The sequence below is a fragment of the Pecten maximus genome, chromosome 3, assembly GCF_902652985.1.
Source record: "Pecten maximus chromosome 3, xPecMax1.1, whole genome shotgun sequence".
Lineage (NCBI taxonomy): Eukaryota > Metazoa > Mollusca > Bivalvia > Pectinida > Pectinidae > Pecten > Pecten maximus.
This window is the reverse complement of record NC_047017.1, coordinates 41,185,216-41,207,453: the sequence shown is the minus strand read 5'-3', so window position 1 is coordinate 41,207,453 and position 22,238 is coordinate 41,185,216. Positions and strand designations below refer to the sequence as shown.

Here is a 22,238-nt window from a genome sequence, read left to right as displayed (position 1 = left end):
TTGGATTTTTCTTGGTTTCCTATTTTTAAGGTTAGTAAGAGGTTAATTGTAGATGGTCAGTTTAGTGGTAATAGGGAAGTGGTCTCTAATTGGCCTTGGCGACTGTGAAGATCAGAGATAAGGTTTTAAGTAGTAATTGATAGAGTTAACACCAGTGGAGGTTATTTAAGCCTGTGGTGTAATTATTAGGTCTGAAGTATGTTAGATGTGAATAGTTGTCAGTTCCTTCTGGGGATGATTTATTGTACCTTGGCGGTCATTCTCAGAGGCTGGTGTATATATATTATCAGTCCCCCAGACTGACCAGGCGGCTCTGCATATACCAGTCCTGGAGACTGACCACATGTCCATTTATAAACCACCCATACGGACCTAACCCAGCCTCTGGTTTATAAATATGCGATCATCCAGGGGGCTGCACTGAAATAGATTCTCAGCTCTGGTATAAATAGGTATGTGGTCATTGGGTGGACTGCCTTAAAATAGATTCTCAGGCTGTGGTATAAATAGGTATGAGGTTATGATCTGTTTATAGTCGGTTCCTAGAGGTTGTATATATAGAACTTGACCGTGATGTCATTCTTTTATTTAGACTATGTTGGTGTTTAAGTTTAGCATCTATAGCATAGGTACATATGTAGTTGGGTTTAGTACGTGATGTCACTGGTCAAGCCATATATAAAGGCCTGTTAATTTAGAGTAGGGGCTACTTGTTGAGATTGAGTTGTTAGAAGACTTTTCAGAGTGAGACTTTGGAATAAGGAGTTAGTTTTAGAGATATTTTAGGGTTAGTGTTTGGAGTTGGTCTTATTAACAGAGATACTTTGGATTTTATGGACTTAGTTTAGAGAGTATTGAAATGTGTAGAGTAGTTTAGTCTATGGTTTTGAGTTGTTGTTTAGTTAAATATAATAAGGAACAGTAAGAAACTTTTATTGTGCAGTCATTTTCTTCAATTTGGTCACTTCTAAAAGGAGTTGGAGTGGATTCTATTGGATACTGCTGGAATTGATCTGACTTAAGTCATTTGATATTTATTTGTGAATTATTTGTGAATTATTTGTGAATTAAAAAGTTCTACTCCTGGAGTATATATTGGATTGGAATTTGATATATCTTGATTGGCAAGTACTTTGAATGAAAGTCATATCTTAATAAACCTGAAGGAATTTTATATACCTGTGTATGTTTTTAATTTCATCGATTGACATAACGATGTGGTGTCAGAAGAAATAAAGGGTTAGCAGAAACACAACACATCCTTAAGTACCTGCTTCAATACGAGGCTCACAACATATCAATCATCCCTCGTAGGAATCCTCCCAAATATATTTACCTAAGGAGACTACATACATGTAGTACATGTATCCATGAAAGGTGTGCATGCAGTAATAAAACTAAGAAGTTACCTCGCAGACAATGGGTGGCCACAGTAAATTAAAAGTGTAGACCAGAACTAGCCCGAGTTTCCTCTGGCCCTGATACCATGTCTGGTGTAGGCATGGTGTCAGGGCCAGAGAAAACTCGGGCTAGACCAGAACCTGTTGTGGGACACACCACCTTGCTATTAACATACATATATGCATTTGACCTCATTGTGACTTTGACATTAACATACAGACCAGAAAGTGTTGTGCAGTACACTGCTTTTTTCCCCCTCTTCCTTATAAAAGTGTACTCTTTGCCAACCGACACGCCTATAACATTTTATTGACCTACACACAGCAGGTTATTGCCCATACAATGTTCATGTATAAACAGGGAGATCCCAGCACCAACCACTGTATGAATCTAAGATTCCTTTTATTATCTCAATGGGCCTATTGCTGACCTGGCATTCACTTCTTTGACGATTCTCTGTCTTTAGCCTTAGCAATAGATGGAGAGGATCATGAATATAGACTTTCGGAGAGATCTCTAATGTACTTTCAGAAAAATAGTAGAAACAATCTTCACCTACCAAAATGGCTGTATGTGGGTCATCAAAAGATGGATCAGTAGTGAGTACTGTATGGGGAAAAAAATAAGATACTTCAAACTTTCAAATTACAAGAAGTCTTTTAGCTGGATCTCTGTCCACCATAGTAAGGTCTTTTCTAGACTTTCATCCTCTTGCCTCTAATTATCTGTTCTAATGACAGAATATGACTGTCCTTCTATAAATAAATCTGAGGAAGATGGATGGACAAAGAATGATAACTGTCAAATTCCAAGATAGTTGTCTACTTGCCATTTTGTTTTACTGATCAGTCTCAAAATTGGTCAAACACAACATGGTGCCAAAAGAATCTACAATACAAAATTGAGTGATCCTTCCTGTATTTCTTCAGAAATAATTACTAACGTGTTACCGGTAAATTCCATCATGGCTGCTGTTTTTTTTCCATCAGTATTCTTATAACTTATAACCATTTTATAATTTAAGAGATCAATACTGTTCTTTCAGAAAATAATATAAATTCTTTGTCAAATGCCAAGATGGTTGTCTATTGTCCATTTTACTCATCGTTCAATCCCAAAATCAAACATTAAAATTTGACGAAGATCATTGCAGAACATTCTGAGAAATACATAACTAACTCATTCAAATCCAACACGGCCATCTGTTAATTTCGTTCATCAATTCCAAAATTTGCCATGCTTAACTAGGGTTGGGACTGAGTATTTGCTAGACCAATCTCTGTCAAATGGTTAGACAAAACTAGGACAAGATGAACCCTTAAATAACCAAGGAATCTTGGCATACTCCATCATGTACTACACTAGTTCCATGTACAATGTAACCTCAGGTGAAGATCTGAAGTGTATGTTAGATCCCTACCTAGGGTGGATTATGGTTCTCTTGGAAGCAGAGATCAGGAACATCCTATGATATTTGGCTGTGTCCTTGATTAAAGTGCATCTAACAAAATAATTAAAGGGGCATAACTCATAAGAAGGAAAAACAAATCACAGGCACATGTAACATCAGGTTCTGATCACATTCACCAAGATTCAAAGAAAAAAGGAGCATTATTTGTGACAACTTAGGTAGTGACATGAATATTATATGCCATGTATTGATGTTTGCCCTATAAAAACAAGGTTGTCCGTTTTTTTTTTGGTGGGGGTTCTGATGATATCTCAAGTACAACTGGGTTGATTGAAATTTTCCAGAATTTCTTTGTAGAAATTTCTTGCTTTTCAGACCCAAGGGTCAAGGTCAACTTTACTAAAAATAGAAAATCAGAATATGCACAAATTTCCAGTTCTTTTGGGCAGATTACATTCAGTGTTTACTTTGAGAAACCACCGGATGGGGATAACTTTTCATGCCTGGCAGTCAAAGGTCACAGTCACTTTCCAATACTATAAATAGTAAATCAAATTATGAACATTAGGGCCAATTGCACCTATACTTTATCCATTGCTTCTTCAAACAAAGTGTTTGTGCTTTAGATAGATGTTAAGGCATGTATATCAAAAGCTAAGGTCACTGTTACTATATCAGTTTATGCACAATATCTTATGAGTTCTGTAGGGCCTGGCCATGGTGTTACACACATTTCAGGGCTCTTTCTGATGTGTCAGTACTCTAGTTATCTTGAAAAGAATGAACTACATGAACACCATTAAATTGACATAATAAAATTTATATCTATTTACTAGTCAATATACAACATTATATAAACTGTTAACAATTGACAATACAATATAGAATCACTTATCACATAATGTTGCACTTGAAATTTCCTGAACTTCTGTCGTAAAATCCAGCTGTTTTCATAGAATTATCCACAGTCTCAGAATTATCCATCGTCTCTCTCGATACATCACAGTTGTGTATGTTCCCAAATTTTTCTTCTCATGATCAGCACTATTCCCTTCTGTGACAGAAGTTTTTTTAAAGGAAATTTGAAATAAATGTAGGTGAAACGAAAATGGGATATTCAGCTAATGTGTCCCCTAATTTGACTCTAAAAAATTTATAATGAAATAATCAATACTTTTCTTTTTTGAGGTGACCTTAATCTCAAAACTTATTTTTAACATTCCTAAAAATATCAATGCTTGTATATTAATGAAACATCCACATCATCCAGTCCATTTGTTTTTACTGATCAAACTGGTTCTTGTTTTTTAAAAGGTAGGCAGCAAGGTATTCAATTGGATTGGGTGGCCTGCAAATGAAAAATAAAATAATTGAAAAAAACTCACACAACTCTAAGATACAGATAAAACCATTCAGAGAGCAATATGGTGCACTAATAAACAGAACTGGAGACCATTCTACTTAAGTAGCATCTCTCAAACTGACTTTCAAGTGCGACTCCCTACACTGTATGTAACAAAATTCTTACTCACTTAGATCCCCAATATGTGTTCAACAGTTGAAAATGAATCTAGAGATTTGGCTATTTTTTTGCCACAGTTGAAATTAATAACAGAGAATTTTTTTGCAAACATCACTTTCAGGAAGCTAAAAGCTGCATAAGTTGAACATAAGTTGAACATAAGTTGAATTAAGTACATTTAAGAGTTTCCCTTACCGTTCTTTTGCTAAAACAGACATTCCGCTTAATAATATGGGGACAACTGTTTGGTCAAGGTATGCTCTTGTTGGCAGGGATTGAAGATCTACACGTGGGCGCTTTGCTGACATGTCAATATCTTTTTCACTGCTGATGATTTTCTGGAAGCAAAATTATGTTGAATGTTCAAGTGACCAAGATCACTGTATGCCAAGACAAAAATTCACTGGTTAAATATTAGGAAATGTACACCTAGTTTGGTGAAAATTACATCCATGTTTGACTCCATATTGATTTTTGTTGATGAGTATAGCTATTTGGTGGCTATAATACATAATTATTTAAACTATCATTTCTAAGAGTTTAAATGCCTTTTCTGATTTTTGTTTTGTTGATGCATGTCAGGGTACATAAGCCACTTGTTTACAATTCAAATGACATTGCTAATTTATCCCATCAGTCAAAACTGACAGTGGCACATATTGTCCAAACTAGTTGTCATAGCATCCATTAGACCCTTCAGAATATGTTTTTGACTTTCCTAAATAGACCCTTGAGAATATGTTTTTGACTTCCCTAAATAGGATCTTACTCCTGAAATTTAAGGGACATGTTTTCTAGACTATTTTATGACCCTTCAGATTTCTGAGAAATTGTGATTTGACTTCTGAAATTGCTAAAAATGAGGAGCCAACTGGATGCCCTGGTTATAATTAGAAGACACTTACTTGAACATTTTCTGGAACCTCTGAGGGTGTTGGTGTAGTTGTTTGTTCCATAACTGCCTCTCCTGTCACTGAACCACCTATATTTGCTTGATCTAAAATAAAAATACAAAAATATGAACTTGGCCTTGCCAAATGCCAGGTCAGACCGTCAAGGTCTTTTTGCCTCAATTGGGAACATGGAGGACATTTTCATGAGCCACATGCAAATTTGGCTTACTAAAGTGATTATAACAAAATATGGTTTGTGGTTCATGGTAGTCAACATCATATTGCATCTCACAATACTTCTCATCCTATTGATTACAGGTTGCACAAAGGATGTGTATACATATAGTCTCATGCATCCCTTGCAGAGATTCGAAATTACCACCCTTTACACAAAGTTTTCGACCAATTGAAACAAGTGCACCGTTGCAAACACACATTAAGGCTCATGTCATTTTGATGAGATATGTGATCAATAACTGTTTTTGGAGTGTAACGTAATGATCAGAAGCCTTGACTAGCAAAGATGAGTAACTTGATGGGGTGGCATGGTTGACCCAATGCATATTAAGTCAGGATTTAAAGTATTCAAAGTAGGAGAGTCTTTTTTGTGCAGATTTTTAAAGTTCCTCCTCAGGCTTGGAATTACAGTTGTCAATGGCAGGTAGGACTAACAAAAAAGGGGTTTAGTGATTGCATACTAATTCTAGTTTCTTCCATTTATTTTAATGGGACTTACATATATGTTATTAATAACTTATTATTATGTTAGAGTAGTGTTCTTAGCCTCTTAATTTCATCACTTGCTGTAAACTTCATAACCTTGTAAAAGTTCAAGTAGTAGTAGTGTGCAGCCAGCCGGGATCGAACCCACGACCCTCGGCTTACTGGTCCGTCGCTCTACCGACTGAGCTGAAGGGAAATTCCCCTTAGCCCGAAGCTAGAAAGGCAACCATACAACTATGTACAGTATTTACAATTAAAACCCGGCCTGCTACAATTTAAACTTTATATCAGTTTCATTACCAATAAAACTTTTAGAGTATACTTGGTTTGGTTTAATTTTGTAAAACGTCCTATTAACAGCAAGGGTCATTTAAGGCAGTGCCAGATTTTAGAGGTGGAGGAAAGCCGGAGTATTTTAATAAGCATTTATTTTACATTGATCTGTTTTATCGTGGATTCTGTGGTAATTTACGAATAAGATCTATCATAGTTTATATAAAGTGTTATTTAAAAAGATACCTTCACTGTATATTATTTATGCGTGTTATGTAGGCGCTACGCTCGTTTCAGGCATTGTCTGTTTTCAGATTCAGTTTAGCCTAGCCTAGTGAAATACATCCTTATACAAATTATAATGACTCGATATATGGCGTCAGTTGAAATTATCTCGGAACTATAGCGATTGAGACAGGGAAAACCAGTCTATTAAGTTTGTTTCTGTTTCATGTGAAAAAAAAAAGTTTTACATATATGAAACTACAAAGTTAAATCTTCAGAAACCTGTCATCGAGGTAAAGTTACAGAATCATAACATCGTAGTACAATGTCAACACCCGGCGCGCCAAACGCCATTCTCCCATCTACTGCGTAAGCCTCTAAATAAAAGTCCGTTGAACATTAAAATTCGCCCTGCTATTCAGATCATATTTGATTACAAGTTCTATCTTCCTAATATTGATATCAGTTCAGATTACGTATATATAATGAACTTTCGACCGAAGCAAAACCCAAAATTGCTCACCATCCGCCATTTTGGTCACCAATAGCAATTCACGTATTTCCTCGCGATATTACAAATACCGTATGATAATGAATGAACCGATCACGGGACTGGGTAATCTCCGTCTTTGCGGAAAGTCGCATTAGTCTATTTGTAGACAATTATCAGTATTCATTTTGGTATAAAGTATGATCAAATATATATTTCCGTTAAAATTTTGAATTATAAAATTTTGAATATTAGATTCTAAAACATTAGCACGACATGTTAGATAGGATCAATGTCAAAGAGTGAATGGGATTCAGCAGAGAAATGCCCTAGACGTACCTGTATAATAACATTTGATACATCTCTGATCTAACTCTACGTTAATATAAATATCTGGTATTATTTAAGATGCATTTCTGTGTCATTTAATTAATATAATAATATATGAAAGTATACATTTATATATGTAATATTGAATTTATTCACACCATAATATATATGGGGCGCCGTTTTACTATTTATTCCCATTTGGCGATATCACCTAATGAAACGAATAGGTGATATCACTTATTCGAATAGGTGATATCACTCCTTCGAATAGGTGATATCACCAATTGGAATAGGTGATATCACTTTAAAATATTCTTAAGTGCTATCACCTATTCGAATAGGTGATATCACTTATAAAATTATTAAGTGATATCACCTATTCGAATGAGTGATATCACATATGCGTTTCATTAAGTGATATCACCTATTCGAATAGGTGATATCACTTATAAAATTTGGAAAACTGTATGCTCCCCAATTCCATCATGTGTAACATGTCTATATTGATTCTAAAGTGATATCATTTATTTGAATAGGTGATATAATTTATGAAATTTTATAAGTGATATCACCTATTCGAATTGGTGATATCACCTATTCGTTTCATTAAGTGATATCACCTATTCGAATGAGTGATATCACCTATTCGAATTGGTGATATCACCTATTCGTTTCAATAAATGATATCACCTATTCGTTTCAATAAATGATATCACCTATTCGAATGGGTGATATCACTTAATGAAACGAATATGTGATATCATTTATTCGAATAGGTGATATCACTCATTCGAATAGGTGATATCATTTATTCGAATATGTGATATCACTTAAAAAAGTTCTTAAGTGATATCACCTATTCGAATAGGTGATATCACTGAATTTGAATAGGTAATATCACCAAATGGGAATAAATAGTAAAATGGCGCCCCATAATAATATGTATTAACATATATGTAGTAGGAGTGGGAAAATGCACGGCCAGACTGGGGTTCGAACCCGGGACCTCCGAACACTAGTCGGATGTTCTACCAATTGAGCTACCTGGTCGCTGACGATCGACCCTGTCCAGTTCCGCTACACTCTTCCATCCCTTTTAAAGTCTTCGACCCCGAAGACCTAACAACTCACAACCCAGGTTCGGGTATCCCCTTGTCAAGTATTCACCTCACTTGAAACAAGGTTTGGTCACAGGCACGAAAATGTAGTAGGAGTAGAAAAATGCACGACCAGACCAGGGTTCGAATCCGGGACCTCCGAATACCAGCCGGATGCCCTGCCAATTGAGCTACCTGGTCGCCGACGATCGACCCGGTCCAGTTCCGCTACATATATATCAGATTCTATTTATTTTATTTTATCTATTTATTTATTCATTATATGAAGAAGGAAGACTTTTGTTTATACTCTTGCCTTGGCCGGGCCTCGAACTCACGATCTACGGCACCAAAAATAAAAGTACAATGCAAAATATTGTTTGTGTATATATCTGAGGAGAGGAAATGTCTAGATATCATTTAGAATGTGGTAATTAACCTGACTAAGGTAGAATCAAATACTCTTCATAGATGACAAAACTGTGAATTTCCTGACCCTGTCGTCTCAAGTTTGCCCCTGGGACATTATCTTTATTTTGTCATTAGAATAAGTTAGAGTAGAAGAATAAGGTTGTCAATATTTTATACGTAAACAGGGGCGTAGCTAGGCCAATGGAAATGTGTTAGCTCAGGTGAGGGGTTTAGGGGCCGTTTTTTTTATAATCAGTAAAATATCAGTGTAATGCATATATAAGTTATATAAGGTTTCATGCTAATATATTGAAGGAATGTATATTTCAGAACTTAAATGTCAAATGTTAAACTACAAGTTTGTGCATAATATGATGTTTGTCATAATGATTTTTCACGACAACTGAAATCAGCTCGAAAATTCAACGATGAGAGAATTTATAAACAATCGAGAGTTATGTAGACAATCGACCATACTTACCTTTAATATTTCTGTATTATAGCAGCAGACTTGCTGTTTCTTTGATGTCAGCCGGTAATATTGATTTCCAGGATGTATTCATACACTTCCCGGCAATTTTCACGGCATCTCCAATAACATCGGATTAATTCAAGATAATCTTTTTATCTGCAAATTCCCCAAAGAACCAACAGTTTGCTGTCTTGTAATAACTGAACCAAACTTCGCTGTCTACTTAATACCTAATACCTAATACCGTTTTCATGACGGCATTTGATATAGAAGGAACAAACGGGTGGGTGAATTGAGGGAGAAAATCGTTACGTAAAACTGAAAATAGGATGTTCTTTCCAACAGACGGTCAATAACTGGCGTTGAACTAAGGGCATGTCCACAGATTCCATACTGAAATCAAAGGAGAGAGGTCCAGTTATTGGCGAAGGTGAAATGTTCACTAAGGTAGCACGTTTTCTGGTGGGCACGGTGGTCTACGTAACTATGACGTTTGGTGAGTAGAAACTTAGTAGCGAATGTTTCTAAATTGGAAAAAAATATCTTTACATGTATTCATTATTGAGTTTTTGAATCCTTGTAAGGTTGAAAAGTACAATATTTTAAAACTAAGGATATTCATTTTGATCAAAACTATTCCGGATCTGTGGAAACGAAATCCACCTAGCTTAGTAATTCAAAGGACAACGAACAAAATCCCGTTAAATTGATAAACTGACTAGCTGTATTTTATTGATGACAGTTAAATTTTTTTATTGTGTCTAATGAAACTTATAGAATATAAATTTTCTTAATAATAAATAACTGATAACGAAGAAAACGGTTAATTGAACTTCTTAATAGTGTCTACATGGTAACGGCCTAAAGTGATCAACTGTTTCTTGTTTGTTTTAAGTGATAGTGGTTAAACGCCTTAATGTGTCTGACAACGGTTAACATTAATTAAGTCTAATAATGTTGATGAAGGTTAAAATTGCATAACAATGTCGATTTAAAATGATAACGATGAAAACTCCTTAGTTGTGTGTAACTGACAATGGTCAAAATTACAGTAAAACTCGGATAAGTTGAAGTCGACGGGTCCTTATTTCAGTCAAATTGTTGACGGTCTAAACATTTTTATTGTGTCTATAAATGATAACGATTAAAATTCTTAACTGCATCTAATATTTCCATTGTGTCTAACCAATAACGGTAAGATATTTTACCTGTGTCTAATCAGTAACGGTAAGATATTTTTAACTCTGTCTAACCAATAACGGTAAGATATTTTAACTGTGTCTAACCAATAACGGTAAGATATTTTAACTCTGTCTAACCAATAACGGTAAGATATTTTAACTCTGTCTAACCAATAACGGTAAGATATTTTTAACTCTGTCTAACCAGTAACGGTAAGATATTTTAACTGGGTCTAACCAATAACGGTAAGATATTTTAACTGTGTCTAACCAGTAACGGTAAGATATTTTAACTGTGTCTAACCATTAACGGTAAGATATTTTAACTGTGTCTAACTAGTAACGGTAAGATATTTTAACTGTGTCTAACCAGTAACGGTAAGATATTTTTAACTCTGTCTAACCAATAACGGTAAGATATTTTAACTCTGTCTAACCGGTAACGGTAAGATATTTTAACTGTGTCTAACCAATAACGGTAAGATATTTTAACTGTGTCTTACCAATAACGGTACGATATTTTAACTCTGTCTTACCCATAACGGTTAGATATTTTTAACTGTGTCTAACCAATAACGGTAAGATATTTTAACTCTGTCTAACCAATAACGGTAAGATATTTTAACTTTGTCTAACCAATAACGGTAAGATATTTTTAACTCTGTCTAACCAATAACGGGAAGATATTTTAACTGTGTCTAACCAATAACGGTAAGATATTTTAACTCTGTCTAACCAATAACGGTAAGATATTTTAACGGTGTCTAACCAATAACGGTAAGATATTTTAACTGTGTCTAACCAATAACGGTAAGATATTTAACTCTGTCTAACCAATAACGGTAAGATATTTTAACTGTGTCTAACCAATAACGGTAAGATTTTTTTTAACTCTGTCTAACCAATAACGGTTAATGATTTAATTGTTTGCTGGGTTTATCGCCCCGAGAACAGCTAGGGTCATTTTGAGGCGTTGTAGAAGTTGGTGACTACCTCACTGAAAAAAATATAGGCGGCCCGTCTCATGCCATCAAGAGCAATAAAAGTAAAGTGTCACACGCATGACAGCACAGACATGAGCGAGCGTCAAACCACGCACCTAGGATATTCACACTGAAGTTTAACGTCTAAGCATTAACTGGCAAAATGTCTTTACTACGTTTGAGATCATACATGTTGTTACAGTTGCTGCTACCATCCCCGAAACGTCCCTTACAGAGTTCACGTTTCTCAGTAACCCAGTCTCCTGGAACGACGCATCCACCGTCTGTGAAGCAAATGGCGGGAAATTGGCAAATGTCGAAAACGAGGTCAAGGAAGCGTCCATGGTCAGCTCAGTTAAGCACTTGATTAGCCGAGGTCTCCTGTAAGTAACACGTTTTAAGTATTTACTGATGTCTCATTACTCGATGTTTGAGACAAAGGGATTTTCATATGAACTAACATTTCCATCATCCATCTTGGAAAGGTATTTCATTGCTTAGGGAGAATTCCATAAAAATATTATTTGGAAAATTCCGTTACTCTTATTGAAGAGATATTCCAACGTAAGAATATAATTATTCTAATTAAGGAATGCTTTCATTACTATTCTTTGAATCGGTACCATATATAAGGGTATTTTTATCATATACATGTACCTTAATTTATTAGCTCACTTGGTCGTGGAGTCTGTCTGTCGTCCGTAAATTAAAAAAAAAATTCCAATCGACTTCACTGATTGGAATTTACTGGAAGCATTCCTAGGTGGTGGTGATTAACAATTGTAGAAATAGTGGGGCTGACCCCCTAGGGGACTGAGGGGTGGGTAAAATGGGGACAATGGGAACCGATTTTGTATAAATGTTCAAGCTGTACACCTAAGGGCCTTTAAGGGGGTAGGCTCATGCAAATTCTTCAAAATCCTTCTTCCTTTTGAATAGTTCGATTATGAACCATCTTTTGGTAAAGGGAAACCATTTTAGTATAAACGGTGGGTTTGAAACCCCTGGAGCCAAAGGGACGGGGCCCAAAAAGGGTAAATATAGCAAATTCTTTAAAATCGTTCTTCTGTGGGAATGACAATTCAAAATTATGTAAAAAAGGATACTTCGGACCTGTAGGGATGACAGGGTTTTGGCCAAAGGTCTGAAGAATCATTTTGTGAAAGGGAAGCAATTTTGTATCAAAGTGATTGTTATATAAATAAATGGGAGTGTTTTGCTGTCATCACTGAAATATCCAAGTGAGTGATTCAAGCCCACTGGGCCTCTTGTTTGTATGGCGATATATTGAACTCTTAGCTCACGATTTGCGATATGGTCATCACATGACAATCCTGACTGACAGGCGGAACGTATAACGAATAGATCGTTGTGGCTATAGTGAGTTTGAATGTTGGATTCCTTGATCTGACATTAGAACATGATGAATGTCTCGTGCTGTGACAAGAACATCCGACATATTTCACTAAGTCGCAGATTAAAAGATTAAACAACGGATAGCTGTTATAAATCGAAGTACAAGTATAGACAATCACGGTCTCGGAAGGACATCCTGGGTAATCGACAGGGATTAACGCGCTGTATCGCGGCGATACCATTAAAAACCAGCGTCAATAGATTTATAGTTTTCGCTATCACCATTGTAAATATTAAGTTAATATGTATTGATTGATTTTGATTGAAACTGTGAGACTGGGTATTGCTTAAAAGAACTCCATTCAACCAAACGTATGTATATGAATACTCCATTCCACCAAACGCATGTATATGAATACTCCATTCCACCAAACGTATGTATATGAATACTCCATTCCACCAAACGTATGTATATGAATACTCCATTCCACCAAACGTATGTGTATGAATACTCCATTCCACCAAACGTATGGATATGAATACTCCATTCCACAAAACGTATGTGTATGAATACTCCAATCCACTAAACGTATGTATATGATTACTCCATTCCACCAAACGTATGTGTATGAATACTCCATTCCATCAAACGTATGGATATGAATACTCCAATCCACTAAACGTATGTATATGATTACTCCATTCCACTAAACGTATGGATATGAATACTCCATTCCACCAAACGTATGTGTATGAATACTCCATTCCACCAAACGTATGGATATGAATACTCCATTCCACCAAACGTATGTATATGAATACTCCATTCCACCAAACGTATGTGTATGGACACTCCAATCCACTAAACGTATGGATATGATTACTCCAATCCACTAAACGTATGTATATGATTACTCCATTCCATCAAACGTATGTGTATGAATACTCCATTCCATGAAACGTATGGATATGAATACCCCATTCCACCAAACGTATGTGTATGAATACTCCATTCCACTAAACGTATGGATATGAATACTCCATTCCATCAAACGTATGGATATGAATACTCCATTCCACCAAACGTATGTGTATGAATACTCCATTCCACTAAACGTGTGGATATGAATACTCCATTCAACTAAACGTGTGGATATGAATACTCCATTCAACTAAACGTGTGGATATGAATACTCCATTCAACTAAACGTGTGGATATGAATACTCCATTCCACTAAACGTTTGAATATAAATACTCCACTCCACCAAAAGAGTATGTACAGTTGAATAGTCCACTCCACCAAAAGTATGTACAGTTGAATACTCCACTCCACCAAAAGTATGTACAGTTGAATACTCCACTCCACCAAAAGTATGTACAGTTGAATACTCCACTCCACCAGAAGTATGTACAGTTGAATACTCCACTCCACCAAAAGTATGTACAGTTGAATAGTCCACTCCATCAAAAGTATGTACAGTTGAATACTCCACTCCACCAAAAGTATGTACAGTTGAATACTCCACTCCACCAAAAGTATGTACAGTTGAATACTCCACTCCACCAAAAGAGTATGTACAGTTGAATAGTCCACTCCACCAAAAGTATGTACAGTTGAATACTACACTCCACCAAAAGTATGTACAGTTGAATACTCTACTCCACCAAAAGAGTATGTACAGTTGAATACTCCACTCCACCAAAAGTATGTACAGTTGAATACTCCACTCCACCAAAAGTATGTACAGTTGAATACTCCACTCCACCAGAAGTATGTACAGTTGAATACTCCACTCCACCAAAAGTATGTACAGTTGAATACTCCACTCCACCAAAAGTATGTACAGTTGAATAGTCCACTCCACTCCACAAAAAGAATGTACAGTTGAATAGTCCACTCCAACAAAAGAGTATGTACAGTTGAATAGTCCACTCCACCAAAAGTATGTACAGTTGAATACTCCACTCCAACAAAAGTATGTACAGTTGAATAGTCCACTCCATTCCACAAAAAGTATGCACAGTTGAATACTCCACTCCATCAAAAGTATGTACAGTTGAATACTCCACTCCAACAAAAGTATGTACAGTTGAATACTCCACTCCAGTCCACAAAAAGAATGAACAGTTGAATACTCCACTCCATCAAAAGTATGTACAGTTGAATACTCAACTCCACTCCACAAAAAGTATGTACAGTTGAATACTCCACTCCACCAAAAGTATGTACAGTTGAATACTCCACTCCACTCCACAAAAAGTATGTACAGTTGAATACTCCACTCCACCAAAAGTATGTACAGTTGAATTCTCAACTCCACTCCACAAAAAGTATGTACAGTTGAATACTCCACCAAAAGTATGTACAGTTGAATATTCAACTCCACTCCAACAAAAGTATGTACAGTTGAATACTCCACTCCACCAAAAGTATGTACAGTTGAATACTCAACTCCACTCCACAAAAAGTATGTACAGTTGAATACTCCACTCCACCAAAAGTATGTACAGTTGAATACTCAACTCCACTCCACAAAAAGTATGTACAGTTGAATACTCAACTCCACTCCAACAAAAGTATGTACAGTTGAATACTCCACTCCAACAAAAGTATGTACAGTTGAATACTCCACTCCACTCCACCAAAAGTATGTACATGTATGAATAATCCAATCCACCAAAAGTATCAAAGGCAAATGTTCGGTATCCCTACGACCAAGTAAAGGTAAATAACGACGAGCTCAGGGTCATAGGTCAGCATACACTTGTTAGGTAGACATACGTAAGAGAACTTCATGACACTTCGTCACTCAGAGGTACAGACCCAAACAAAATCTCAGTTGTAGGTGAGGAATTTCCCGAATAACCACAACACACCGACTTGATCGCCTCTTTCAACTGCAGTGTTCTAAAATGACCATTATATAGCTGTTGTTAGGACGATACACAATGTGCGACAAACCTCTCATCTATGTATTTCTGTATTGTTTAATTTTGTTAATATCTTTGCAGCAGTTCTAACCTGGTATGGATAGGGCTCCACAAGGGAGATAACTCTAGTGACTACGTTTGGAGCGACTGTTCTAACCTTACGACATGGCAATCTTGGAATGACACCAATGTCAAAAACACGACTGACCACATGTGCGTCTCTTTGGATACAAACGTAAGATGGAATCCGACCAACTGTTCCGACAGTCTGCCAGCTCTATGTGAATCCTATCGACAATGTAAGTAACCCGATGTAAACAGGCCTCTCGGAAGTATTATGACAATGTAGCATCCCGGGTTTCATACCATTGATGGTATTGCGTGCCAAAATAAGGTCGTTGCGACATTTTGATAGTTAGGGTCTCATAGCTCAGTCGGTGAGAGCGCCGGCCACGTAAACTCAGGTGAAAATCCGAGGTTCGTGGTTCGCCCCTTTGCCCGTGTCGGTTTGTGTTACTTGGGAAGCTGAGAAACAGACTGGTTTGTGCTATCGTGTTTTTTTTTTCTTGGGCAAGACACTGTCTCCAAATTACTTTAGATGGCATGCAACTGGCCTCCCGTATGTTGTTCATTGAGGTAGTAATTGGTGACTACCTCAATGAACAACAGGGCGATAAACTCAGCAAACAAACAAACAGCGATAGTTGAAATCATTATGTAGACTGTTTTATTTACGGACACTTGGTATGAAGGTTCATGCCGGACATGTTCTATGCCATGCTCCAATACTAGGCAATTGTCATATTCTTCGTCTTGCTGACATTCAATATCATAATCATATTGACTTAATTCTCAAAACCAGGAAATCAAGGGTCGTCTACACAGGCAAAATGTTTTCATGTCAATTTCAAGTCAATTTTTACCCGAAGACATTTTGCCAGTATATCTCCCAAACATACCAGACTCGGGTCGTGACAGCCATACGTCATTGTTACTTTATATGAAAACAATGGCTACTGGTTGTCATGTTCGATGTGGAGTCCAGTTTAGTGATGGTGTTTACATTATAATAATGTCCTTCGTTTGTCACCGACTCGGGTTTTCTATACACAGGTGGGTGTAAAATGGGCGCGGGGCCGAACCAATGTGCGGACATGACTAAAACTCAAAGCACCATTGTGGCAACGTCGAGTCTTGGAAAATGTCAGACAAAATGTATGTACCACGTAAACGGAAATGACGAATGCTGGGCCATCACATACTATGCACATAACAACTCGTGCTACCTCCACGAACGCATGACGTACGCAGGTACATGTGTGCCGGAACTGGTATTCTACACAAAGAACTGCTTCACACGTAAGATATTATTCTCATATTTGATAAGAAATTCAAAAGAAAATGCCCTAGATGTCTCCTAGTAGATTGTCTGAATAAGGGCTTCATGTGTTCCATCTAACGAATGCTTGAATAGTTGCACCTATATTTTTTCAGTGACCTTCCCTGGTGCCGATTTTGTGAATCCAATAACTGTAATTGATATTTCATCTTCGCCGAAGAACAACTGTTCACGTGACGTAAGCTTTGACGTCACTCCTATTCCTTGTCTGTACGACTACGATATTTCGACAACACCAAGTGTAAGTGTTACAGTCCAAACTACAAGCTCTGTTTTGGCCTCCTCCACTGTCAGTCCGACGTCAGAACACTGCGTGTGCTACAGAGAAAGGAACACCACACTTGGTGACCGGCTAGAGTGGCTGAAGGCTGAAACCCGGGTCGACAAGCGCACCACATCTCAACACAAGCGAGGAAAGAGCAGTGCCACTGACTACAGGCTGAGCGCTTGTGGCATCGGGGCCGCCGGCCTTGTCATACTCATAATTGTCGTCGGTGGAATCGTCCTGCTTGACTTCGGCAGACTCCGACTTGACTTCAGCAGAGGAAGTAAAAATGTAGCGTTCTGCGTGTCAAAAACTAAGCGATATATCGAGTCTCGACAAAATGTAAACCAGTAAACTTTACGTGTACGTAGATGTTTGCTTGACATTGGACTCAATTACTGTATTCACGTAAAAAATGTAAAGTTTGACAAGGAATTTCTTTGCGTCAATAAATGTATGTAAAATGTTGCTGCTATCAGAGACGTCATTGGAGTAAGTGTTCGGATGTCAGTCATTGTAATCATTTGACCGGTGACGACGTGCCGGTATGTCATTCTAGTAGAATGTCCAATCATCGGCGATGTCATTTTAGTAAACGGATCGGCTGTTAACGACTTCATTGTAAGAAAGTGCCCGTCTGTCCGTGATATTGAAATGATCGGATGTCGGCATCGTCTTTGTCATAAACCGTCAGGCTGTGATGTCATTGTAAAAATCGCCTGTTGTTGGCGACGTCATTTTAGTAAACTGGTCGGCTGTCGGCGTCATAATATAGGAAATTAGTCGGATATCCATGGACTGTGATGTCATTGTTGTAAAGTGTCGATGGCGTCATTGTAGTAAAACTAGTCGGATGTCGGCACTGTCATTGTAATAATCTGAGCCCAAGTTTTCCCAAGGTCATTTGCTTACACGCTTGATTCGTGAGAATCTCGTTTCTCCTTTACTTCAAAACCTGTTTGTGCATTCCTTAAGAATAGACTGACGAGTGTTATAAAGTTTCATTTGTAATTTTAGAGCTGGTGTCTCTTGTAACTTAAAATAAGTAACTAACGAGAGTTAAATGAATACCTTTAAATATTCTACAACCATTCTACACCATTCGTACTGTTACCTATGTAGAAGATGGCCGGTCGTCGATGACGTATTGTAGAAAACTGGCCGCCTATCGGCGACGGTATTGTAATAAACCGCTCAGATGTGATGCCTTTGCACTAATTTTTTTTTTCAATTCCGGCCGTGTGTTCCTTTATTTGGTTCGTACCAGTTGTACTGAATAGGTTCGGTACCATATAATGGGACGCAATATTGAATCTCAAGTGAGTTCCCAAGATGGCGACCGTCTCTACAAAGTATACGCTTCAAACATAAAAAAAAAACGATTTTTTTTCTTTTCACAATGTAACGGATGTAAAATCAATACCAAATAAATTCCATCGTAAATGAAGATTCCTACGTCTCGGAAAACGAACCACGTGAACCGATTCGATTCAACGTGTTCCATTACGAGTACAGCAGATTCGTACCGGTGCAACTGGTACGAATCCGATAAAGGAACGCACGGGTAGGCTGTCGCCGACGTAATCGTAATTCGGCGCCATTCCTTTGTTATATACAATATGATTACTGTTGATTTTGTCCACCTAATCTTTTTTTTTTTTTTAAATGCATTTTTTCATGTTTTTACCTGGGAATGACGTCGGAGAGAGAAAAGCCGTTTGCGCAGGATTCAAGGGCGAACTTGATTCTGACGTGCCGCTTTCCCGGTGGCAAGGTGGCAAAGCGGTAAAATTACTTGATTGTGTCCAGAAAATGCGCGCGCAATTTCGGCACGTGCCAATCGGCGTAAATTCCTGCTGGTTTGGAAGCACTGGCACATCGGTAAACAAGATGGCGACGTGTTCAACCGAATGATTAGATTAAGTTAGAAGTTAAAGAATTTCAACTTGTTTTGAGTCTGTCAGGCTATTTTAGTCATTTATATTGCAAAATAAGTTGATTTTGAATATTCTGCAGCACTCAATACTTACAGTGCTTTTGTAATGTGTTTATTCATGTAAAGATATATAAAATAAATAGAAATAAATGAAAATAAATTTGTTTTGGTCTATGTCTGCCATATTGCAAGTGAGTCGCTTTGCTTGAATGTACGTGTCGTCGGCAAGCTCAAAACCGGCAAACGGCACAAACGGCAAGCTAGAATCAAGTTCGCCCAAAGTGTCAGACAATTCTTAGCACGATCTTAGCAACCGTCATGAAAACACAAACAAAATATGGTTCCATCTACATTTATTCTGTGATATTTTTTGGAGCTATTTTTATGTTTTGAACATTCAAGAGACCGTAACAACATTGGATTTATGTATACAACACTCCTACTGAAAATAGAATGGCGTAGGATTCCAGGTGTAAAAGGCGGGATTTCCCCAGTTGGGGGTTCCCCAGTATGTCATAATTAAATATTTTAAGCAAAAATAAAATTCGATTTCTGCTTAGGCAAAATTCAAAATTATTTTTGCCTAGGCAGAAATAATTTTGCCTAGGCAAAAATCGAATATTGCCTAGGCAGAAATAATTTTGCCGAGGCAATATTTTATTTTTGCCTAGGCAAAAATAATTAATTATGACATCCTTCCCGCGCCCTACTGTAAATGTCAGGGTTACTGTCTTTCGATTAGCCGATAGTAAACCTATACAATAAAAACTTTATCCGATTAGAAAAACTTCAAACTTTAATTTGATATAAATTTCACATCATTTGAACTTCAAACGAGCGAATGAAGAGATGGGGTCACTATTAATAACATATTGTGAATTAGCGCTATAATGTGGAGTGCGATAACTCCTCATTTTTAAATTGCCATACCGTCGTATGCCTACTCAATATCTTATGTCTGGACTAAAACGACTTTATTTCTCTAAAACACCATCAACCTTTATTCATGTTTTTTTGTGTGTTAATTAACTTCATCGAGCACAGAATTTAGATCCTGGTTGTGTTAACTCTCGGAATCTGACTGGTGCTCTCTTACCTGAAATTATAATCAACATTATTTTTAACAATCAAATCATTAAAAACTTCTGTAGCCACAGGCTTCATTCTAACAACGTGTAAAATGTTAGTTTGTTTCTGCATATATCTAGCACAGGTGAGGTAAAGCATTTTCGATAATCTTAAACCTTTTCCATCTTTCCGGTGTTTCTGAGACTACAAAAATGCCAGGCTAAGGGACAGTACGATTAAATAAAATTATAAGAAATAAAAATGTTTTGAAAATCGTGACCTTATCCATTTTGGTAAGATTATTTCCATTTTTTTCGAAATAGCTTATTGTTTGGAAGCCTTTCGACAGATCTTGGATACGTAGTCATCAAATTTCAAACGAGAGTCGATTTCCACCCAATCAATTTACCTGGTCTCCGATAGTTACGCGAGTTACCAAAGATGTTCTCGTCATTGTAAAAACTATACATATTGTGTACGTGAGAGGTTAAAGGTCAATAGATATGTCAATATTTGGTAAAGGTCCTTTTAATACTAAAGAACTTATATATGTTGGTGAACGGAGAGGGATGGAAAAGTTCATTAAGTGGAGTTTGGATGTAAACAGAGATCAGAGTAAGAAGGGGAGAAAGGGTGAAAATAAGTTGAGGTTTTACAAACTCTTTAAACATAATTACGAAACTGAGAAATATGTTCCATGTTTTAATGTTCAAAGCTCATACAAGTGCTCTCGCTAAGTTCAGGAGTGGTGTAGCCACGTTACGCATGGAAACAGGACGGTATGAGAGATTACCAATTGAGGACTTAATTGCGTTTTAATTGTGCAGACCACACATGTGGGTTAATGTTGCATTTATAATTAAAAAGAACAAAAAACGTCATGTTTTAATATAAATTCAATATTTAATGATTTCCCGGTTAGTTCTGTTTGTTTTTTTGATCGGACTACATTAACACTTGGTCGGTAAATATGGCCAGAGCACCCGACCAACGTATTTTGTCGTACAAACAAATATGATACACTTATTCATCGTGCTAAGAAACCGAGGAAAAGTGCTGTACATTCTTCTATTTATTCAAGTATGGTTACATAACGGCGTTATAAACTGGTGTTAATTGAAGAAGTGCCGATTAATTGACTACTTTTTAAGTAATTTTGACGATGTTTGTCATTTTCATAAGAATGTACAGCACTTTTCGTTGTTCTCATACAATTACCTTCACGCTCTTACCTTTTTCATCAGTATTGATTTAGGGTAGTCGGGTGCTCTAGGACGATTCATAGAGCAAGTGTTAATGTTCATTCTCCAATATTGGAACTCTTCAGTGTTTTAAGTATCGAAATCGGCATATAGAAACGAACAAACGTTAATAAACGAATGCAATGGATCTTAATTAATTCAATTAATTATTTATAGATGATTTAAAAAGACATAAGGTATAGTTAGAAGTTTTCGGCTGTACACATGCAAGTTTGTAAATTTGTCACTGTGATGAAACCACCGTCCTCGTCGTTGCCATGACAGCCGATCGAAGCTGCGATCACGAATGCACTGACAAAGTAAAAGTTGAAGTATTTTTCGCAACATGCGGTTTAAACTTAAAATTACATTCACACATCATATTGATTGGGGTTGTTTAATCATACCTGATCAATTGAATTATCAGACAACTAACAAAAACACTAAAAAACACACAATGAAGCCTTCGTTTCAGGCAGTGCAGACACAACGCGGGATCTGTAAACAATGTGACGTCATTGGAATGTACAAGTTGCAACAATGTACAACGATGTATATTTTACATGAATACACTAGGCCTAATGAGCAACAAAACGGGACGCAACATTAACCCACATGCGCATGTAGAA

At 36.9% G+C, this 22,238-nt stretch overlaps 1 protein-coding gene across 1 annotated transcript; it reads right to left on the bottom strand.

Moving 5' to 3' along the window:
* Positions 1 to 3,616: 3,616 nt before the first annotated feature.
* LOC117324190 (protein dpy-30 homolog) lies at positions 3,617 to 7,056 on the bottom strand. Its single transcript, XM_033879930.1, has 4 exons — positions 6,972 to 7,056; positions 5,240 to 5,331; positions 4,530 to 4,672; positions 3,617 to 4,160 (listed from the first exon to the last, which is right to left on the bottom strand). The coding sequence occupies exons 1-4, from the start codon at positions 6,979 to 6,981 to the stop codon at positions 4,094 to 4,096; spliced, it is 312 nt and encodes a 103-aa protein (XP_033735821.1). The 5' UTR covers positions 6,982 to 7,056; the 3' UTR covers positions 3,617 to 4,093.
* Between the last annotated feature and the right edge of the window lie 15,182 nt (positions 7,057 to 22,238).